The 24821-nt window shown below is 40.9% G+C and overlaps 1 protein-coding gene across 3 annotated transcripts in view; it reads right to left on the bottom strand.

Moving 5' to 3' along the window:
- LOC124777467 (iodotyrosine deiodinase 1) overlaps positions 1 to 24821 on the bottom strand; it is a 96025-nt gene that overhangs the window by 22550 nt on the left and 48654 nt on the right. For all 3 annotated transcript variants that reach the window (XM_047252892.1, XM_047252891.1, XM_047252893.1), the window contains exons 2-3: positions 23484 to 23735; positions 9369 to 9494 (exon numbers count right to left, since the gene is read on the bottom strand). In XM_047252892.1, the coding sequence (XP_047108848.1) occupies positions 9369 to 9494; positions 23484 to 23735 (378 nt within the window). The remainder of the gene's footprint in view (positions 1 to 9368; positions 9495 to 23483; positions 23736 to 24821) is intronic.

Below are 24821 nucleotides of genomic sequence, written 5' to 3'. Positions count from 1 at the left end.
TCATAGGATGATGAATCACAAAAAAGAAGAAGAAAAGAAAATTCTCCCACATCCGCTACTCATAAACTAATTTTCACAATTTATTGTGGAGTGATTTAATTTCTTTCAATTATTACAGCAAGGCTGAAGAAGAGCATATATCCTGGTGATTTTTGCATGGGCATGAATTTCTGTTCTTTCTTAAAAAATTTAGTTGCACAAAGCAATGTTAATAAATTGTGTTGAACACCTTAATGTTTACATTTATATCTACCGTATGTGAAATAACAATGTGTACAAAGTTGTTGAGTTATTAGAGGAGATAAAAAGAAACACTTCTGTTATGTGACACAAATATCACAGGTACACTGTTTCTCTGCTAGGCCAATGTTAGCAGGTGCTTTGACTGCTTCATATGTAACACATTGTCATTGCTATTCAATTTGCAACACAGTTACATCTTATTGCTAAGAGGAACACATTGATGAACAATTAAATTATTATTGTTTATGTATGTTGTACTTAATGAAAGTATCTACTGATGTTTACAGGTTTTTGGTGGCTGGTTACACTATAAATGAGTTAGCTGTATATAACAATACAAATTCTGTGATGGAATAATACATAAAATAAAGACAACCAATTGCCTGTATCTGACTGATTTGTTTGCATAGAAACACCAACAGAAAACAGTATTTACATTAACTTTTGAGCTCTTGCTCCTTCTGCAGTAAAAGTATACACATTCATGCACTCAGCTGCACAGATACACAAATGCACACACCCACAGCCATGGTGAGACTGACTGTTGATTATAAATAGCAGTTGGCTGGACAGATGCAAGTGAGGAGGGTGTAGGGAAGGGTGCATGAGACAAGGAGGGAGTAACAGGATAGTGTGAGGCAGGTCTTTTGACAGATTCTTGGGGTGGGGGGTTGAGATGAAAGGAAAGGAAATGAAGGTGAAGAAAAAGAGGGAGACAGGGAGGGAGAGGGAGACTGAGAGGGTGAGGAAGGGAGAGAGAGAGAGAGAGAGAGAGAGAGAGAGAGAGAGAATACCCACTTGGGGAGGGGTGGGAGAAGAGTGGTGGAAGAAGGCAGTACACAATCTGGGAGGGGAAAGAGTGGTATGAACAGAAGAGAGAATGGGAAAATAGGTTAGCATTGGTTTAGGCTAGGGGGATTGTGAGAGTGTAGGATATGCGACAGGAGGTATCCAAATGGCTTGCATAGTGAAGTAGCTGTTGAAATCATTTGCATTGTGGTGCACAGTATGATCAGCAACTGGATGGTTTGGCATAGTTTGGTGGTGGCCAAATGGCTTGCATAGTGAAGTAGCTGTTGAAATCATTTGCATTGTGGTGCACAGTATGATCAGCAACTGGATGGTTTGGCATAGTTTGGTGGTGGCCATTTATGCAAGCAGACAGTTGGTTAGTTGTTATGCCCACAGAGAATGCTGCACAGTAATTGCAGCATAGCTGATACATAATATGGTTGTTCTGACAGGTGACTCTGCCTTTTATAGGGTAGGAAATACTTGTGACTGCACTCTGGTAGGAGATTGTGGGTGGATGTATGAGACAGATCTGGTACCTGAGTTGACCACAGGACTTGAATAGGATTGGACAAGGATGTTCTATAGATTGATTCAGCAGCAGAATACAACTTTGGGTTATGTTTGTAGGATTTGGGGTAGGATATCCCTCATATCAGGGGATGTCAAGAAGTAGCCAAGTGAATGGTGTGGTTGAACATTTCAAGGCCTTGGTGATACTAGGTGATCAGAGGAGTGCTGGTCTGTAGCTTTTTGCAGTGCCAAATCCCCCATCTCATCTTTACTTGCTTCTAGTTTTTCTCTAATATGCTCTGGAATATAATTTGGCTTGTGTAACCTCTGTGCATATTCCTTCCTCCAGTCAGCTTTCGCTTCTTTCCTTAGTAGAGGCTTGTGAGCTGAGCACTTAAGCAGGTGCTTCTGTTTCCTCCAAAGATGTCTAATTTTTCTGTATGTGGCTTCTGTCTTTCCACTAATCATGCTCTTATCCATTTTGTACTTTCTGCCATTGCATTTTTAGGTATCTGTGTTCCCTTTTGCCCGCTTCATTTGCTGTATTTTTAGTTTTTCTCATTTTTCAATTAAATTCAAAATATTTTGCTATCTTGTGTTATCCGAGGACTTATAAGGGGCCTTATGTTTTTGCCTACTTGATGCTTTGCTGCCTTCACTGTTTCATCTTTGAAAGCTATCCATTCATCTCCTGCTGTAGTCTTTCCCAAGTATCAAGCAATTGTTACTTGGTGCTCCTTTCAAAACTCCCCCTCTCTCATGTATTTATCTATTTATATTTTTTATGGTTTCTCATATTCTCTTTCCTTTCCTTCAGTTTTCCTCTCTCCTCTACTAGTATCTTCTCTCCTTCTCTCTGTCACTATCAATCCTTTCAGCTACTGCTAACCTTTAAAGGTTTAAAATATTGTGTGTTGGTGGTAAGTCATCAGTAATTTTTCTCTCCACCTGTTACACTCACATGAAGTCATTTTTATGCTTAAACTTTGAATAATACGATTTCCTCTTTCTGCTGGATGAAAGCACTATTTGATCAGAAGTATCCAGACACCCCTGTGTAACACAGAATTGATCACTGGGTGACATAAGGGGTGGACCCAACAGTGTAAAGTGAGGCAGAGAATATTGTGCTGTTAAAAGAGAAACAGTAACTGTGGAGTGGGTTGGTCCAGAGAGCTCAGTGTCTTTGAACCTGGGCTAGTCATTGGGTGTCACTTGAATAATAAATCCATCAGAAACATTTAAACCCTTCAAAAATTGCCCAAGTCAACTGTTGGTGTTTTGATAGTGAAGTGGAAACATGAAGGCACAACCACCATTAAATCATGACCAAGCAGACTTCACGTACAAAGAGACTGTCGACCATTGTGGAATGTGATTGTAAAAAATCACATGAAATCAGCAAAAGGAATGACTTGTGAGTTCCAAAGTGCTGCCAACAGTCTAGCTAGCACAAGTACTGTACATAATAAATTACACTGAAGAGCCGCAACAGGACATGGCATTGACTCGACTAATGTCTGAAGTATTGCTGGAGCAAACTGACAACATGAATCCTGCAGGGCTGTCCATAAATCTGTAAGAGTATAAGGGGGTGGAGATCTCTTCTGAAGGGCACGTTGCAAGGCATCCCTGATATCCTCAGTAATGTTCATGTCTGGGGAGTTTGCTGGCCAGTAGAAGTGTTTAAACTCAAAAGAATGTTCCTGGAGATACTCTGTAGCAATTCTGGACTTGTTGGGTGTTGCATTGTTCTGCTGGAATTGCCCAAGTCTGTTGGAACGCACAATAGACATGAATGGATGCAGGTGATCAGACAGGATGCTTACATAGATGTCACCTTCAGAGTCGTATCTAGATGTATCAGAGGTCCCATATCACTCCAACTGCACATGCTCACACCATTACAGAGCCTGCACCAGCTTTTACAGTCCCCTGCTGACATGCAGGGTCCACGGATTCATGAGGTTGTCTCCATACCCGTATACATCCATCTGCTTGATACAATTTGAAACGAGACTCGTCCTACCAGGTAACATGTTTCCAGTCATCAACAGCCCAATGTCGATGTTGAAAGGCCCAGGCGAGGCTTAAAGCTTTGTGTTGTGCAGTTATCAAGGGTACAGGAGTGGGCCTTTGGACCCAAAAGCCCATATCGATGATGTTTCATTGAATGGTTCACATGCTGACACTTGTTGATGGTGCAGTATTGAAATCTGCAGAGATTTGCAGGAGGGTTGCACTTCTGTCACGTTGAATGATTCTCTTCAGTCATTGTTGGTCCTGTTCGTGCAGTATATTTTTTGTACCACAGTGATGTTGGAGATTTGATGTTTGACCAGATTCCTGATATTCACAGTACACTCATGAAATGGTTGTATGGGAAAATCCCCACTTCATCGCTACCTCGGAGATGCTGTGTCCCATCAGCCATGTGCCGACTATAATACCACGTTAAAACTCACTTAAATCTTGCCATTGTAGCAGCAGTAACAGATCTAACAACTGTGTTAGACACTTGTTGTCTTATATGGGCATTGCTGACCGCAGCACCATATTCTGCCTGTTTACATATCTCTGTATTTTAATACGCATGCCTATACCTGTTTCTTTGGCACTCCAGTGTAAAAAGAATGGTCGAACAGCTCCTCATAAGCCACACATTTCTGTAGCTAGTGTTAACAAGGGAAGACCTACGCTGAAATTTTTTTACACAGGAAGAAGACAACGAAATGCACCGCCAAGATTTCAGCTGCTAAGAAGCACTGCAAGTATTTTGTAAAAAATGTTGAAGTTACCAATTTTTGCCGCAGCTTATTCAGGGGTTTGTACAGCCCTGCCTGCCTAGCGATTCACTCATGCAGCGCCACGTAGCGGAATTATCCGGAGTTCACAGACATCAATTTTAAGCGCCTAAAGCATGGTTTACAATGGCGTGAATGGAAGTGAACAATGCCTATGAATGCTGTGTTATTAATTTTTAGTTTTTGGAGCTAATATTCGGCATACAGAATACAACTCCTACCTTGTTCGAGCCACAATGCGAAACTCTGCTGTTCTTGACGGAGTATGCAGATTGGCACAGGGTAGGAAGACTGTAAGTGTCCCAATTTGTATGGAAGCGTGCACTTTACAAGGAACTGCATCTCCATCTCTCCTTGGCACTGGTCCAAAATTTTCCTTGTACGTAGGCTGCTGTTTTTACCTGGCTTCTGATTACTATTGAGGTGAAATTTATAGACAGAACACTTAATTACTGATGTCGAGCTTCATCTGAAGAGTGGACACAGCTAGCATTTCCACTATGGTCATTTTTTTGTTGAAAATAAAAAAAAAACAGTCTAGTGGCAAAGCACACACTTTGTGATCCAGAGAGCACGGGATCAAATCCTGTTCAGACCACAAATTTTTTCACTATGATTTTTAACCGAGCTTTCACTTCTCACAGATATTGGAGTGGCCATGAAAGATATGTGGTTCGGATTCCATGTTAAACTGCAGGTCTCCATTTTCCGATTACTGGGGAGGTTAGGGACACGTAACTAGCTGCTGTGGTGTCCAGCTGAAAGACCTGCAAGGCGCCTACTGGGTGCACCATACAGAATTCTCTTTTCCTCATGCTTGTTAGCTTCCTTGCTCCAGTGAAAACGTGGCTTAAACTAATCAAACATTTTTTTGAATAACTTCATATCGACAGTTCAATTCTTGCACATGTAATTCTGATAAAAGTGGCTAATAGGGAAAGAGAAAATAAAATCATGGCAGTGTTTGATGTCACAGACGACTTCCATTAATGAGGACTTGTATTTTGTTGAAATGAAATGTGTCTTGCAGTACTACATTTTATGACAATTCCTGTAAGCCATTTCTTATAATAATGTTTGAATGTTGTACATTTGACTATCAGTGTTGGCCGAGCGGTTCCAGGCGCTTCAGTCTGGAACCGCGCGACTGCTACGGTCGCAGGTTCAAATCCTGACTCGGGCATGGATGTGTGTGATGTTCTTAGGTTAGTTAGGTTTAATTAGTTCTAAGTTCTAGGGGACTGATGACCTCAGATATTAAGTCCCATAGTGCTCAGAGCCATTTGAACCATTTTTGAACTATCAGTGAAACAGTTCTTTGTTTATTCCCTGTAGCCGTCACAAAAATGCGAAGTGTCTATTGAATGACAAAAACAAACCTTTTTCTTGCACCAGGCACAACGGAAAAAGTCATGCAGTCAAGCACTGCGCAGTAACCACTAGTTTTATTTAGACAGAACTGGGATGGAGTCAGAAACGGTCCCGACCGTTGTTCTGCTTATTGCGCTGCATACCAGGCATACTTGATCAAATTTGTAAAGTGTGGTGAAGAAAACTGGTAATGCACAAATGACTGGAGCTTAAGAACACCGTTCCACTGCTAAATGTGTAATGAGAGAGAGGTATTGGAAATTATGTTATCTGATAATTTCCTGAAATATGCTTTCCACTGTCGAAAAAAATCTTCATTGAGGCGTTGAGTGGCTCTGATTGTACCAAGCGGAGTCCACGTTACATCTGTAGATTTTTAGTCATCATCCACAAAAACAGAAGCGTCGTTATGTCCAGACCATGAATCCAACAAAAGCAATGAATTAGTTTCAGCAGCTGGTAGGAATACGTTTCGAATGAAATGTTGAAAACAATTTTTTTTTCCATTTTTCCAGATTTTGATACATTGACTACACGATTTTTGCAACTAAACAGTCCATTTTTTAGTTTTGGTCCTAATTTGTCTTGTGGTTCTTGAAGACAGATGTACAGCTGCAGAAACAGTAAATCACTCAAGTTTATCACTGGCATTATTGTATGTGAATGTATCATTGCATTAATTGATTGGGCAGCCGACTCCGTCTTTTTTTTCAGCCCGAAATTATGATGGTTTCTTTGAAAGGTTGCAGCCAATTTAGTTTCCAATTCTTCACCAATGTGAGATTGTTTTCCATCTCTAATGACCTTTTAATAATGCTAATTAGAAAGGGATTAATGGAGTGAATCTATTACAGTCAAATTCAGATGAGATACCTTCCTTGGAGAATCTGCTTTTCCTCTTGAACAAGAACAAGAATTAACCAATCATGCGTCAACATTGTCAGAATTATTCATTAGTATTTCCCTGGTCATAACACTGTTGATGACTGGAAACATGTTACCCAGTAGGGATCACCAATTTAGTATTGGAGGGCAGTGTGGAGGGTAAAAATAGTAGAGGGAGACCAACAGATGAATATACTAAGTAGATTAAAAAGGATGTAGGTTGCAGTAGGTACTGGGAGATGAAGAAGCTTGCACAGGATAGAGAAGCATGGAGAGCTGCATCAAACCAGTCTCAGGACTGATGACAACAACAACAATATCAACAACAACATGATGAATAGGCAATATGATGCCACACTGTTAGCATGGAGGTAACAAAAACAACATCAAAAATACATTGGCCTACAGCCAACAGGTAACTGAGGCAGACACCCATTTGCAATGAATTGTCTCATCTAATGCATAAAGCAAGAATAGTACTTTTTCATACAAGCAAGTAACTGTTGAGCTGCTTCTCTAATTGTGATGAGTAATACATCTTAGAATGTGCTTAGCAATACCTCTCCTGCCTCTTGCTGAGTAGAAGATATCTTTCAGTTTTAATCTGACTTAAGTGAATAAAAAGGAACTGCAAATACACTCACCAAGAAACGTTTTGCATCACCTCGGTTCCAAGAGTTCCGGAACCTGTACAGAAGATTGTAATAGAGATAAACATAAACATCATTTCTGCTCTTTTTATTGCTCGTGAAAACCACATGTTTCATGTTGTACCACCATACAGCGAGACCTTCAGAAGTGGTGGTCCAGATTGCTGTACACACCGGTACCTCTAATACCCAGTAGCATGTCCTCTTGTATTGACGCATGCCTGTATTCATCATGACATATTATCCACAAGTTCATCAAGCCACTGTTGGTCCAGGTTGTTCCACTCCTCAACGACAATTCGGAGTGGCGTACGTCGGCCCCACAAAATGCCACCCCAAAACAGCAGGGAACCTTCCACGTTGCTGCACTTGTTAGACAGTGTGTCTAAGGCCTTCAGCCTGAGCGGGTTGCCTCCTAACACGTCTCCGACGATTGTCTGGTTGAATGCATATGTGGCACTCATCGGTTAAGAGAACATGATGCCAATCCTGAACAGTCAATTTGGCATGTTGGTGGAGCCATCTGTACTGCACTGCATGGCATCGTGGTTGCAAAGATGGGCCTCACCATGGGCATCAAGAGTGAAGTTGCGCATCATGCAGGCTATTGCACACAGTTTGAGTTGTAACATGACGTCTTGTGGTGGCACAAAAAGGATTATTCAACATGGTTGCATTGCTGTCAGGGTTCGTCCAAGCCATAGTCCATAGATAGTGGTCATCCACTGCAGTAGTAGCCCTTGGGTGGCCTGAGCGAGGCATGTCATCGACAGTTCCTGTCTCTCCCTATCTCCTCCACATCTACACAACATCACTTCGGTTCACTTCAAGACGCCTGGACACTTCCCTTGTTGAGAGCCCTTCCTGGCACAAAATAACAATGCGGACGTGGTTGAACCATGGTATTGACCACCTAGGCATGGTTGAACTACAGACAATACGAGCTGTGTACCTCCTTCCTGGCAGAATGATCGGAACTGGTCGGCTGTCGGACCTTCTCTGTGTAATAGGCACTGCTTATGCATAGTTGTTTACATCTTTGGATGGGTTTAGCGACATATCTGAACAGCGAAAGGGACTGTGTCTGTAATACAATATCCCCAGTCAATGTCTATCTTCAGGAGTTCTGGGAACTGGGGTGTTGCAAAACTTTTTTTGATGTGTGTCGTAAAAGACACTAATAAGGACTGTCTTCACTAACAATAGAACTTACAATTATGTATTAGAGAATGGTACTGCAGACAAAGTGTTGCAGGAATTCCTGACTGCTAACAGAAGCCATAGAAGAAACTTGTCTATAAAACTGGTGAAGAGATTGGTATCACACCCAGAAAACTAAGTGAAGAGTGAGATAAATTGGGTGATTCTGAATATAAAATATCCATGACTGTTTTCCAAATAGAGAGAGTGGCATCAATAATTTACTGTATCAAAACAAGTTTTGGTCATAGCAGTGATCTGTAGTTACTTGTCACAAAATAAAGAAGGGAAATACATTCACTTCACTTGTATGGACTGTTGGATGGATGCAAAAGAAAAAAATATTCATCACTGTATTCATGTGAATGATGCTGATGTGAAATATATCTCATCAAGCAGAATGCTTTTGTTCGTGAGCATCCTGCAACAATGCTTTAGTGTTGTTTAGATTTATCTGCAGTAAACTATACTGCTGGCTTAATTAACATTTATTTATACAAAATTGCTGAAACTTCCTGGCAGATGAAAACTGTGTGCTGGACTTAGAGTCGAACTCGGGACCTTTGCATCTTGCAGGAGAGCTTTTGTGAAGTTTGGAAGGTAAGAGATGAGGTACTGGTGGAAGCAAAGCTGTGAGGATAGGTCATGAGTCACGCTTGGCTAGCTCTGTTGGTAGAGCACTTGCCTGCAAAAGGCAAAGGTTCCAAGTTCGAGTCTCGGTCCAACACACAGTTCCAATCTCTCAGGAAGTTTCAAATCAGCACACACTCCACTGCACAGTGGAAACTTCATTCTGCAAACAAAATTGCTGAGTTGCACAAATTTGTGCACATCCATAGCATTGAGCTAGTAAATATTTTGCTCAAACAATGTGGTATTCTGATAGCTTTTTAATTTGTTTTACACTTACCCATTCTTTTAGTGTAATTTATCTTTTCCTCTTCTTCCACAAGTTGTCTGATTTGCAGCTTGACTTCAGGATTTGATACTACAACATATGTCCAAGGCTCAGTGTGAGCACCACTAGGTGCTGTGCCTGAAAAAAATATGTTACTTAATTTAAGTAATATGGAGTAACATAAAAAATGTGTTTAGTAAGCCAGTAAAATGATTAGATAAAAGAAAACACATGTGCACATTCTAGATGTATTTGTTTTGAAACTAAATAATTCTCTTTTGTGTAAATATATTTACTACACTGTAGTCTTGAATATATTTAATCTGAAATGACAATACTAGGAAGGCCCTACTGAATGTGGCTTCCTCATTTTATTAAGATTCTTAAGATCCCTTCTCATTTACTTAGCATGAAGGCTATAGTTTAGATTTTTTATGTGTAAATTTTTCTATGTTAACTGTGATCTTTCTTTTTACCTTCTATGTTGCATAAAATGTACAGAAAGCTTATAAGAACTCTGCATTAAACATCTGTTGATCTTAATGTGTGTTCAGAAAACCCACTGTGAACAAAATCACTGTGAAATTAACTGTGTTAATTAAATTGTCATGATAGACCTGCTGTTAAAAAACCTCTTGTAAACCAGATGAAACCAAAGAAAATGCTTCAGTCCTGCATGAAGCACATAAGTGGAACCATTGATCAATGGAGACCTGTCTACTTTTACAATATTCCCTACCACATAACACAAAGGGAAGTGAACATTACAAACTTTGAAACTTCCTGGCAGATTAAAACTGTGTGCCGGACCAAGGCTCAAACTCGGGACCTTTGCCTTTCGCGGGCAAGTGCTCTACCATCTGAGCTACCCAAGCACGACTCACGCCCCGTCCTCACAGCTTTACTTCTGCCAGTATCTCGTCTCCTACCTTCCCGAGTTTGAGTCTCGGTCCGGCACACAGTTTTAATCTGCCAGGAAGTTTCATATCAGCGCACACTCCGCTGCAGAGTGAAAATCTCATTCTGATTACAAACTTTGGCCTTCAAATTTTGAAGCATTGGGAAGGGCTCGTCTTGATTTGGGCAGTCATATCAGGGTGAGATGTGGAACACAAATAGATCAGATTTTAAAACATGTTCAATATGCCTTCCACAAATTATAGGCCTGCACCACTGATATCAGTATTTTGTACGACTATGGAACATGGTTTATGCTCATATGTTATACCATTTTTGGAAGACGAAAATCTCCTCTATAAAAATTAACATGGATTCCACAGAGATCTTGCAAAACTCAGCTCACTCCATTCATTCACAAGATCCAGGGTGCCATAGACATTGGCACTCAGATTGTTACTGTGTTCCTTGACTTAAGGAAGGTATTTGTATTGCCTTCCAAACATGGATCAACATGCTATTAAGCAGGTGAGGCCAATGGCCTTGTCATGTTGGTAACACCGATTCCCACCTGATCACTGGCTACTACTTGGATGGGTGATTGTTTGAGGAAAACAATGTGCTGTTGGTTTTAAGGAAAAGCAAGTTGCCAAAGTGGCATCCAATTGAAAGACTTTTACCAGGCTGTGGTGCCACATGACATGCCTTTTTTTCAGGTGGTCATAACATTTTAGCTCAACAACAATCTAATGGATATTGCTGGAAGCTCCATGAGGCTGTTTTCAGATGATGCAGTTCTTTAATTCAAGTAAATGTAACATTCTGTGCAAAAACAGATGAAAAAATCACCTACTCTACAATTATGCTATTAGTGAAAAATTATTAGAAACAGTAACTGTTGTAAAATACATAAGAGTAACCATCTGGACTGACATAATGTGGAATGATCACATAGAACAAATTGTAGGAAAAGTAGATGCAAGGCTGAGATTAATAGGAAGAATCATAAGGAAATGTAATTTATCCACAGAATAAGTGGCTTACAAAATACTTCAACTAGTTTTGAATGTTGCTCAACAGTCTTGGGCCCTTATTAGGTTGGATTATTGGTAGAAGAGACATAGGTGTTGTGGAAATGCTCATCAAACATCAGTGGTAGGCACTACAAGAGAGACATTGGCCATCATATAGAGGTTTACTACTGACTTTCCAAGAGAGTATATTATGAGGAGTAGGGCAAATTACTAATTCCTTCTACAAACATCTTGTGAAATGGTCATGACCAGAAAATCTGACAATGTAGCACTAATACCAAGGTTTACTAGAATCATCCTCCCTTCTGCCATTTGCAAATGGAATAGGGAAGAGGTGATCAAATAGTGGTACCAGAAGTACCCTCCAACACACACCATATGGTGGCTTCTGAAGTGTAGAAGTACATGTAGATAGTTGATATGACCAATGAAACTGGTTTTGGTGATAATGTTGATTCCATGTCACTGTGATGGTTCCCAGCAAGGGATTCTATCTTCCATGATGGTTGTGCCCCGAATCACATGATTGGAGATGTTCAACATTGGTTTGCTGAGTATGAGACTGAAATAACACACTGACCTGGTCTTTATAGCAATATTGAGCCACTGAAATCTGTAATAGACAAACAGGAGCTCATTACCATCATCTAGCATAAATTGTGAATCTACAACAAAAGATGAAGGGAGGAAGATTAATACTTAATGTCCCATTGATGACAAGATCATCAGAGATAGGAACGAGCTCCAATTGAACAAGCAGTAGATGAGAAGTTTGCCATTGCTTTTCAAAGAAAGCATCCAAATATTCATCTGAGGTGGTTTAAGGAAACTACGGAGAATCCAAGTGTGTATGGGTCATAGGAGATGTGAGAGAGGTATCAGAGTGGTTATCACACTGGAATCACACTCTGTAGGAGTAGGACTGAATTTCAATTTTACCATGCATTTAGCCAATTTCCAGAATGACTACTTCGAAAATCACATTGTGAACTTACTCTTCTATCCTTGTCTTTTTGAAACTTCTACTCTGTCTTTGACGACCTATCATTGATGGGGTATTAAACCCATATGTCTCTCCCTTTTTCTCCTTGTGGACAGATATTTGAATCCTGCTGTTCTTTAACATCAGAACTGGGAGCACACAGCTATTCAGTCCATGACAAAGTAGTTTTGACTCAGAAGAAGTAAGAAGACAAAACAATGAACATTTTGTACAAATGGTGACCTAATTAAATAAACCTTTGCTCACTATCAGATTTGATCAACTAATCATCAGCAGCTACCACAAAATTATTTACATCAGGCTGTGTCATATTGTTGTTACTGTGACATAAAAAATAAATCAAAAAACATCATGTGTCATTGAAACTGCCCTCAGCAGTAAAATGCATCAATATAGTCAACAGTAAAATTCATAAACATACTTAAATTATCTTAGTGCCTATTCAGGTTTCATCTTCCTGCAGAGAGCGCACTCTAGATATGTGTATGGAATCTTACAATAGACTAAAATTATTTAACTTAAGTGATCCATTTTACTGTTGACTGTATTAATACACTTGATGGCATTTTCAGAGATACATGATGAGTTTATTTATTTTTTGTGCCACAATAAGAACAATACTATAAATAATTTTGTGTTACCTTATAGTGATTGCCTGATCAAAACTGGTAGTCAATAAAGGTTTAAATGCAGCTAAGAATTTTCACTAACTTAGATATCACTTCAGAATTATTAAATTACAGTTAGAGTACATGTATTTCCACAACTACACATGATAATCTGTCAGGTTGCAGTTGACATTGTTCATGACTTTTCACAAAATCAGGTCATAATTTTGTATAGCATCCACATAACCTATCACTGACAAGGTGTTCACAAGAGTAGCACTTGGGTCCCTCATCCTTGGAATCTGAAGTTCAGACTGTTTGTTTACTACAGAACTCTCAAGTACTTCTAGGAATGATTGTCTGTAAATACACAAAACCACAGGTTCAGACAATTCTGGCATAGCACTGACAGCCACATTAACTACAGCTTTAGCAACTGCTGCAAACTTTTTTGAAGCTAAAGGCAAATGGAGGATTTTTTTATTTCATTAATTGTGCATTTCAGCTGCTGGACTTACAAGTAAACAGTTGTTTAATGTACTGTTAAAGTTAGAAATGTATAATAAGCATCAGTAAGAAAAAGATAACACAGAAAAGTAACAAGCACTTCCCATGAAGTGGCTGATAGCAGCACATGAGAAAAATGAGTTTTCTGGTTTTCTTGCTGTAAACAGTAAAAGCTCATTAAACTGCAAAAAAATGCTTTATGTAAATGAAGCAAAGCTTCATCAACTCCAGGACTTTGTTTTATGGCAGAGGCTCAGTTTTTCCTTTAAAAAATTAAAAATGTTTGTTTTGCATTTGCACATTTCCTTCATTAATGTTTATAATAGCTCTCATTCAATTCTGAGGACACTAACTGGCAAAAGAAATTGATTAATTTTGTATCTTATAGTTTTGTATCACAGTTTGATGATGCAGTGTCTGTTTTTTGATATTGGTCATAGGTACTATGATACCTAATTTCCAACTACATTTTAGTATAAAATTTGAAGGGTTTGTAATGAGAAATATGGTGGCTGGCTACTTGACACTTGATTCATTTTAGATGATATGTTGCTGTGTACTAGATGTTGCTAACATATCAGAATTGTCCCTTAAGTTGGAAGGATAGACACATTTCACTGCATGAGCATGCCACGTGCAAATACTGTAGCCAGCAGCTTGGATGTGAACAGTTCGTTGAAGCTGTTTCTCAAATTACTGATTACACATTATTGTTATTCTTATTGCTGGAAGTAAATGGCGAAGAAGATGATGGCTTATACCAACAGTTACATAATGGAAAAACTCATATTTAGGACAAAGCTTGACAAAAGTTTCTTTTCTATTCTTATCAATGGTCATTTACTAAATAAATATGACTAATATTACATAATAGGTCTGAGCCTAATCAAAACATTTGTATAAATTCATTTTTAATGCAGCCTACTGTCTTCACTTAAAGTGATACCTGTGTGCTACTAATGGCTGAAAACAGGAATGAAATTCCAACACCGATCAAGCACTGAAACTCCTGCAGAGTGTCACATAACAGCTGTTTCTGTAGGAAGTGAAGCTCATTTATCGCCTCAAAGTCCCAGAAAAGAAAAGTTAAGAAGTAAAATAAAATTGCTGCATGAAAAAAAAACAATATTTACAAAATAAAGTAACTTCATTGTCACCTGAAGCTAAAAGCAGTTTGCACGTATGAACAGTAATGACTTTAAAAGCATATGTGATAAGTTTTTAACTACAGATTTATCACAGATTGTTTCATTAGTGTTCCCTTTCATCAAAGTTTTCATTTAGTTAGTCAGATCATTTCCATTTCTTACAGAAATCAGTTAATACCAGTTGATGTCATTTGATTTCTACGTGTTCTATTAATAATATGAGTCACTGCGGCAAAAGTGCACACACCTTACCTAGGTTTATTTTTAATTTTCATGGGGGGTGGAGGTGGGGGGGGGGGGGAGAGGGTTGCAGGGAGCAGAGGAAGCAAGTCCCACCTTTCAAAGACCAAAACGTAGACAACTGTGGGGCAAATGGCAGTGCTGGGGTGAACAAATTGCACTTTACTCGCATTTTGCTGGTACTTCACATGTGCGTACTGCTTCAGAACACAGTGGTATGACAGTCACTCTGTAATGGCTTCAGTATACATGGCACTGTATTTCTAGATAGCCAATATTGGCGGCAGTCACAAAACTGTCATCCCCCCCAAAGTGGACTGACTTACACCACCTTCAGCCGATCCAGGACTAGAGAGCCCTCATTCAAGACATTGTGAATAAGCTTACGTCCACTTCAAACAACTCACTGTTTAGAAATGCATGTAAGATGTAGGATCTACACTATATTTCATATTATGACTCAGCAATGCACAGTATGAGGAATTAGATTACACCAACAGTCAGAATTGGGCTTCTCCTTGTAGTTAACTTGAGAACAGAATGACAAAAAAGGCAATAACACAAAACAGCAACTGTTTTGCTACTTTAATTGTTGCACGGTACAGTAGCAAGCTCCGACATTTGGAAGAGAGGCTTACTTGCACTATCTGATCAAAAGTATTCAGATACGCCAATGTAATGCAGAATTGAGCACTATATGAGGTCTGTTAGAAAAGCAACCAACATTTTCTTTTGCAACCACCTGATGGATTTGAATCTGCCACACTTGCATGAGCTGACCTTCAACCTTCATGCCCATGCATGAATTACATCCTGTCTGTTGACAGCAGCAGTTACCGGCAAGCAGCAGTCGACTGCGGTAGTGTGTAGTGCTTGCGTCGGTTTTTCATTGCAAGGGAAATGACAGAACGACTGGAGCAGCGCTACTGCATCAAACTTTGCCAGAAACTGGGCGACAGTCAGGTGATAACCGTTTGGATGATTCAGATGGCTTTCAGAGACGATGATGTGGGAATCACACAGATTAAGGAGGAGTACTACCAGTTTAAAGATGGCTGCTCATAGGTGGAGAGTGAGCCATGCTCCGGTTGCTCATCAACCTGCCAACATGACCAGGTCATTGCCAAAGTGGAATCTATGGTGATGCGGGACCATCGTGAAAATTACGAAAGAGGTGGGTATCAGCAAATTTCGGCACTTTCGATTGTGACCGAATATGTGGCCATGAAGAGAGTGTTGGCGAAATTCATGCTGAAGATGCTGACTGCAGAGCAAAAGCAACTTCATGTTGAAGTTGCACAGGACATACTGGACTCCACAAACAGTGACCCTGAGTTTGTGAACACCATAATCACTGTTGAAAAAACCTGGGTGGACCGTTACGACCTGAAAACCAAATCCCAGTCATCTAATTCTTTCTCACCCAGACCAAAGAAGGCCCAATAAGTGCACAGCAACGTCAAAATGATGCTGACTGCTTTCTTTAACTCCAGTGCTGTAGTATACCATGAGTACATACCACAGGGCCAAACAATCACCATACAGTACTACAGGGATGTCCTCCATTGCCTACATAATGCCGTGTGATGGAAGAGATCAGATTTTCAGTCAACAGGAAATTGGTGCCTCCATCAGGACAATATTCCAGCACATTCCTCACACTTGATCCAGACTTTTTTGGCGAAAAACCAGATGCCTGTCCTTCAACAGCCTCCTTACTTTCCTGATGTGTCCCTCTAAGACTTCTGGCTGCTTTCCAAACTCAAGAGACCATTGAAAGGAACGCGATTTCAGACAAGAGAGGTCATTACAATAGCAATGGCAGTTGAGCTAAACTCCATTCCAAAAGAGGCTTTCTCGGAATTCTCCCCGAAATGGCGGCACCGCTGAGAAAAGTGTGTGAGTCCCAAGGGAGCTACTCTGAGGGCGATTAAGTGTCCAAAACTTCAGGTAAGCCACCTTTTTTCCCCAGCCGAAGACTGCATATTTTTCTAACAGGCCTCATACGTCACGATATGTGGATCCACCAGCATGTTTTTCATACAGCAGAGCACAGTGACTTCGAACGTGGACTGAGTAACAAATCCATCAGGGACATTGTCGACGGTTTGTGATGTAAAGTGGAAATATGAAGAAACAACCAGAGCTGAAGAAAAACAAGGTAGATCTCAACTACTGATGGACTGGAACCATCTAGTAGTGCAGAGAGCGGTTGTAAAATATCGAATTAAATCAGCAGAAGGAATCAGTTAGGAGTTCCAAGGTGCTACCAGCATTGCATCTAGTATAATGACTGTGCATCTGATATGAAAAAGAGTAGGATACTGTGGTCGAGGAGCTTCTCATAAGTCGGACATTCCTGAAGCCAATGCTTAGCGACACTTAAAGTGGTACAAAGAGCAACGTCACTGGACGGTGGATGTCTGGAAACCAGTGATTCGCTGTGATGAATCACGATATACTCTGTGGTTATCTGATGGAAACGTTTTGGGTTGGCAGACTCCTGGAGAACGTTGCCTGCCATCAAGTGTAATGTGAACAGTGAAGTATGGAGAAGAAGGTCTTAGGATATGGTTAAGATGTGATCCCCAACGCTAAATGAGGAAGGATATGAACACATTTTACAGCATTATGTAATGCATACAGTAGAGGACCTGTTTGGAGATGATGACTGCTTGTATCAGTGCGATAATGCACGCTGTCATGAAGCATGAGGCAATTGTTTATGGACAACAGCGATCCTGAAATGGAGTGGCCTATCTGGAGTCTCGACCTGAGTTAGAGCGTCAACTTTGCTCCAGACCCTAGAGTTCAACATCACTACATCCTCTAGTTGTAGCTCTTGAGAAAGAACGAGCTGCCATTCCTGCACAGACACTCAAACACCTAATTGAAAGTGTCCCCAGTAGAGCTCAAGCCTTCATAAAGACGAAGGGGTGACACACCCCATACTAATGTCCTCTAGTAGGTGTCCAGATATTCTGATCAGAAACTGCAGGAACAAAACCTGCGCTCCATAATCGAATGCCTGGTGTTACATTTTGCACCATCTAAAATTGTAAACTCAGTTATTTAAAACAATTTATATCCTTGTCCCTGCTTACCCCTAAGGTGTATTTTATTCCCATAGACGCCCATGGTCCTACATCGTGACTGAAAATGAGCCACAGAGTCCTGAATTCATAGACAGCCATTTACTACAGTGTGTCCCACATAAAACTGGTACGCTTCATGTCCGAGATTAACGTAACAATGAACTAACAAAAACGTTTACATAACAGCGATGTCAAAAAAAAAAAAAATTGTAGTTACCTGTTTATAAGAGATGCTGGAAGTGGTGGCCATGGGCATCGAGGCACTGCAACACACTTTAATTCCGCAGGTGTGACGTTGTTAATTTCTCTCGTAATTTTCCGTTTAAGATCGTCTATTGTCCGAAGACTGTCAGCATACCCTTTGCGTTTTAGTGCAGCCCATAAACAAAAATCACACGATGTTATGTCCAGGGACCTTGGTGCCAGAGGCCTCTATTGACAAGTCTGTCTTCACGGAACACGTTGGTGATGTGGGCCACTACTTTGGTTGGATGTGTGAGTGGGTTGTTCTGTCTTGCATACAGGTTCTCTGCATCTGTTAATTGTGCATAGAAAAAGTCAGAGACCTCTAGGTATCTGGCACTGCTTAAGGTGTAATCGAAAAATATGGGGCCAATAATCCGCATGGCGGACAATGCGGACCAAACACCTATCTGCTCTGAGTGGAGACATTTTCCATGTAGAGTATGTGGGTTATCCTGCCACCAGTATCTGCAATTCTGAGAGTCTAAATAACCTGACAAATGAAAATGGGCCTCATCTGACATGAAGTAAAGTGCGGAGTCTAAGTAACTGTTAGCAGTAGATGTTAACAGCCAGTTACAATAATGAACTACAATGAAGGCTTTCACGACCGGATGGTACTGTTGTTGATAATTCTTCCAGGTTATATGGCCGTGGTCCATGGAATTTTTCTATTCCTAACGTTTCGTCCAATATTACGTTGGACATCTTCAGAGGTATGGCTGGTCCTGCTGAGAACTGCCGTTTCGTCCAATACTACGTTGGACATCTTCAGAGGTATGGCTGGTCCTGCTGAGTCCTGCCGGCAGTTCTCAGCAGGACCAGCCATACCTCTGAAGATGTCCAACGTAATATTGGACGAAACGTTAGGAATAGAAAAATTCCATGGACCACGGCCATATAACCCGGAAGAATTATCAACAACAATAATGAACTCTTTTTTCCTGATCCTCAGATTTCAACACTCACACGATAGGCTTTAATTTCATATCTTTTAGTACAAGATGTACGAGATACACCAGACTGCTGCGGTAACCTCCTTACTGACTTGTGGGGACTTCTCGTAATGTCCATGCAAATTCTATCTGCAGTTTCAGGGGCCCTCACTATTGGTCGCCTCTTCCTCTGCACATTCTGAACGGATCCTACAGTTCTCCATTTCCTGTGCAGATGTCGAATAGTGAAGTTTCCAACCAGGATACTTCGCGTGAAACATTTCTTTACATTCCCTGATGGAGTCCGTCTTTATATAACACTCCACAATATCAGTTCGCTGTTCTAATGCAAACTGCACCATTCCTGTAACAACTCAACAACGGAAACACACAGACATACTCAACTTTCCGATAAAATGCAGTGAGACAGTGTTGCCACTTGACAAGCAATTCGACTAGAGATGATTAGCCTGTACATGACACACTGTTTGTGTGGGACACCCTGTACTACACTACTGAGCAACCAGTCGTTGAGTTACCACTGTTCGTAAACTTTCAAAAATTACTAAACAGCTTCCTTCTTACATTCAATGAAACTTTTCCACCTAAGTGTGCCAACACTAAAGTGCCAAGTAAACTAACTTGGATAACAGAAGGGATAAAAATTTCTAGTGCTAGGAAACGGCAGCTGCACAAAGAGCTGAAATATAACAAAGATCTAGTTTCTATTGAATATGGATTTGGATAGCAGCTACTTTCTCGAAAATTTTTGACAGCACTGGAAGGAGGGAGATAGGACGATAATTCCCCATATCTTCTCTTGACCCTTTCTTAAAAAGTGGTTTTATTTCCTCGTATTTTAATGATTATAAAAGTGTTTTCAGAAATGTTGTAAATGCAGCAAAACAAATGTTTAACACCGAACTAATTTCAAATCATAAGAATAAATCAAAGGCAGTGTGGTCTGCTGTTAAATCAGAACTGGGGGATAAAGTCGGCAGCCACGAAATTTGTAAAATAAAGCATGAAAACACCACCATTGTAAATCCTGCTCAAATATCGGAACACTTCAATGAATTCTTTATCAATGCGACAAAATCAAAATTCAATGTTACAAATTACAAGAAAAGTGTATTTCCATATGGGCTTGATCGAAGAAATTTATCTCCCATGAAATTTAGAAATATTACAATGAAAGAAATATAAGACATGATATTACCACTAAAAAATAAAAATTCGGTGGGTTGGGATGGGATGCCTGCGAAAGTAATTAAATCAATGTACAAAACAGTAAGTCCTCCATTAGCTGAATTAATCAACAAATCATTTGAAGAAGGTTGTTTTCCAGAGTCATTAAAATACGCGGAAATAAAACCACTTTTTAAGAAAGGGTCAAGAGAAGATATGGGGAATTCTCGTCCTATCTCCCTCCTTCCAGTGCTGTCAAAAATTTTCGAGAAAGTAGCTGCTATCCAAATCCAAAACTTTATTGTATCACAGGGGATTATTTTGTGCAATCAGTTTGGCTTGCAGCAAGGGAAAAATACAACAAGTGCCATAAATAATTTCATAGAAAAAATTAGCACAGCTCTAGACAAAAACAGTAAAGTAGGCGGAATTTTCTGCGACCTGACAAAGGCTTTCGATTCTGTAAATCATTCCTTACTAATCCACAAACTACAAAAATATGGGATTTCTGGTGCAGTACTTCAGTGGCTTCCTTCTTACTTATCTAATAGAAAACAAAGAACAATCATCTCTTCAAATGGTGTAAACTACCATTCAGACTGGAAAACAACAACACAGGGTGTCCCACAAGGTTCGATCCTCGGACCAATTCTCTTTCTATTGTATGTCAACGACTTACCATTAAACATATATTCACCATCCGTTCTGTTTGCTGATGACACGTCTGTCTTGATAGAAAGCGAAGAAACAGAAACGATTCCTGATAGAGTCACTGGTACATTACACAGGCTAGAGTCATAGTTCCAGTTAAATGGTCTGAAACTTTACATATCAAAAACAAACTTGATTTAATTCAGAACCAAACAATCAAAAGACCAGGAAATTCGTATAAATCATAAAAGTGAAGAATTAACAGAAAAGCATTTTGCCAAATTTCTAGGTCTACACCTCGATAAGAATTTAAACTGGAACACATATATTGAGTACCTGTGCAGCAAACTGGGCAGCTTTGCATATGCCATGCATATGTTATCAAGTGCTACTAACATGTCCACTCGCAAAGTAACATATCTAAGTTACTTTGAATCAGTGATAAGATATGGCATTATTTTCTGGGGGATCTCCAATATGTCTCGTGTACTGAAGCTCCAGAAGAAAAGCATCAGAAATATGTGCACTGCACAGCAAGGAGAACCATGTCGTCCATTATTACAGAAACTTAAAATTTTGACTGTCCCCTCCCTATACATATACGAGCTAATGATATTTTTACAGAACAAACCGGTATTGTTCATTAAAAACCAATTTGATCATCCATACAGTACAAGGAATAAAGATAATTTCATGCTTCCTGCCCGTAGATTGAAATTATATGCTCAGGCAAAAAAATTCTAAACGTGGAACTAGGGATACTAAGAAAGAAGTTACATGAGATTCTTATACACAAATGTTATTACTCATTAGAAGAGTTAATGGAAGATGAACTGATAATTTGGACAGAATCCAACCACAAATTAGCATTATACTGTGAAAAAACAAATTGTCCATTATCAAGAAAGATACACTACTGGCCATTAAAACGACGTGCTACAGACCCGGAATTTAACCGACGGGAAGAAGATGCTATGATATGCAAATTATTAGCTTTTCATAGCATTCACATTAGGTTGGCGCCGGTGGCGACACCTACAACGTGCTGACATGAGGAATGTTTCCAACCGATGTCTCATACACAAACAGCAGTTGACTGGCGTTGCCTGGTGAAACGTTGTTATGATGCCTCGTGTAAGGAGGAGAAATGCGTACCATTACGTTTCCGACTTTGATAAAGGTCGGATTGTAGCCTATAGCGATTGCGGTTTATCGTATCGCGACATTGCTACTCGCGTTGGTCGAGATCCAATTACTGTTAGCAGAATATGGAATCGGTGGGTTCAGGAGGGTAATACGGAACGCCGTGCTGGATCCCAACGGCCTCGTATCACTAGCAGTCGAGATGACAGGCATCCGCATGGCTGTAACGGATCGTGCAGCCACGTCTCGATCCCTGAGTCAACAGATGGGGACGTTTGCAAGACAACAACCATCTGCACGAACAGTTCGACGACGTTTGCAGCAGCATGGACTATCAGCTCGGAGACCACGGCTGCGGTTACCCTTGACGCTGCATCACTCACAGGAGCGCCTGCGATAGTGTACTCAACGACGAACCTGGGTGCACGAATGGCAGAACGTCATTTTTTCGGATGAATCCCGGTTCTGTTTACAGCATCATGATGGTCGCATCCGTGTTTGGCGACATCGTGGTGAACGCACATTGGAAGCGTGTATTCGTCATCGCCATACTGGCGTATCACCCGGCGTGATGGTATGGGGTGCCATTGGTTACACGTCTCGGTCACCTCTTGTTCGCACTGACGGCACTTTGAACAGTGGGCGTTACATTTCAGATGTGTTACGGCCCGTGGCTCTACCCTTCATTCGATCCCTGCGAAACCCTACATTTTAGCAGGATAATGCACGACCGCATGTTGCAGGTCCTGTTCGGGCCTTTCTGGATACAGAAAATGTTCGACTGCTGCCCTAGCCAACATATTCTCCAGATCTCTCACCAATTGAAAAGGTCTGGTCAATGGTGGCCAAGCAACTGGCTCGTCACAATACGCCAGTCACTACTATTGATGAACTGTAGTATCGTGTTGAAGCTGCATGGGCAGCTGTACCTGTATACGCCATCCAAGCTCTGTTTGACTCAATGCCCAGGCGTATCAAGGCCGTTATTACGGCCAGAGGCGGTTGTTCTGGGTACTGATTTCTCAGGATCTGTGCACCCAAATTGGGTGAAAATGTAATCACGTGTCAGTTCTAGTATAATATGTTTGTCCAATGAATACCCGTTTATCATCTGCATTTCTTCTTGGTGTAGCAATTTTAATGGCCAGTTGTGTATTTACGTATACTGGAAAATATGAAAATATAGATACTGCTACACAGACTAAATATAGTTTTAAAAATTAGTATTAGATTCTAGTATGTAATTTTTGACGTGTCTCCAGTACCATAATCACATGATTTGTAAGTGTATGTTATGAGAGTAATAATTCACAATTCACAGAAACCTGGTCTTTTGAAGGACAGAAACCTGGACTTTTGAAGAAATGTAATCAGCTCTCGGTGGCTGTTAAATGTGACTCTTATGGAACAGTTTTACCGTAAGTGGTGGCCGTACCTGCCGCCCTAACGATGTTGCGAATGACGTCGGCGGGCACGGGGTCGTCGCTGAAGAAGCGCACGGTGCGCCGCCTGTTGAGCAGCTCGTAGAACTCGGCGGCTCGCCGGCTCGTCTCCTCGACGGGCAGCCGTGTGAACTGGAGCGGCACGTGGCGCAGGTCCCAGGGCAGCGCGCTCGTCGGCCCGTCGCAGCCCTCGGCGCACAGCTCGTCTTCGAGGCAGCCCTCTCCATCCCTCTCGCGCGCCGCCTCTGCAACAAGTAGGGCCGAAGCCGCGCTTACCGACCGCCTTCGCTGGGATGCCTACTCGCTTATTCGCATCTATGATGGCCGAGTTTCTCACAAGGGAACCTCCCCATTGCACCCCCCTCGGATTTAGTTATAAGTTGGCACAGTGGGTAGGCCTTGAAAAACTGAACACAGATTAATCGAGAAAACAGGAAGAAGTTGTGTGGAACCATGAAAAAAATAAGCAAAATATACTAACCGAGTAGTCCATGCGCAAGATAGGTAACATCAAGGATAATTTGAGCTGCGGAGCGCCGTGGTACCGTGGTTAGCGTGCGCAGCTGCGGAACGAGAGGTCCTTGATTCAAGTCTGCCCTCGAGTGAAAAGTTTAATTTCTTATTTTCAGTTTATGTGAGAAACCCTCATGTTTTCATCACTTTTTTGGGAGTGATTACCACATCCACATGAAAACCTAAATCGGACAAGGTAGAAGAATCTTTTTACCCATTCGCCAAGTGTACAAGTTAGGTGGGTCGACAACATATTCCTGTCATGTGACGCACATGTCGTCACCAGTGTCGTATAGAAAATATCAGACGTGCTTTCCTGTGGAGGAATCGGTTTATCTATGACCTTGCGATCAAATGTTTACGGTTCCCATTGGAGAGGCACGTCTTTTCGTCTACTAATCGCACGGTTTTGCAGTGCGGTCGCAAAACACAGACACTAAACTTATTACAGTGAACAGAGACGTCAGTGAACGAACGGACAGGTCATAACTTTGCGAAGATAAAAAATAAAACTTTCCACTCGAGGGAAAACTTGAACCAAAGACCTCTCGTTCCGCAGCTGCGCACGCTAACCACGGGACCACAGAGCTCCATGGCTCACATTTTCCTTGATGTTGCCTATGTTGCGCATGGACTACTCAGTTAGTATAGTTTGCTTATTTTTTTCATAGTTCCACACAACTTCTTCCTGTTTTCTCGATTGATCTGTGTTCAGTTTTTCAAGGCCTATCCACTGCGCCAACTTATAACTAAATCTGAGGGGGATGCGATGGGGAGGTTCCCTTGTCAGTATCACTAGCTGTGTTGATACGAGGGTC

Source organism: Schistocerca piceifrons, chromosome 2 (genome assembly GCF_021461385.2).
Source record: "Schistocerca piceifrons isolate TAMUIC-IGC-003096 chromosome 2, iqSchPice1.1, whole genome shotgun sequence".
NCBI lineage: Eukaryota > Metazoa > Arthropoda > Insecta > Orthoptera > Acrididae > Schistocerca > Schistocerca piceifrons.
Note: the sequence above shows the minus strand (reverse complement) of the source record. Positions and strands in the feature narration are given on the sequence as shown.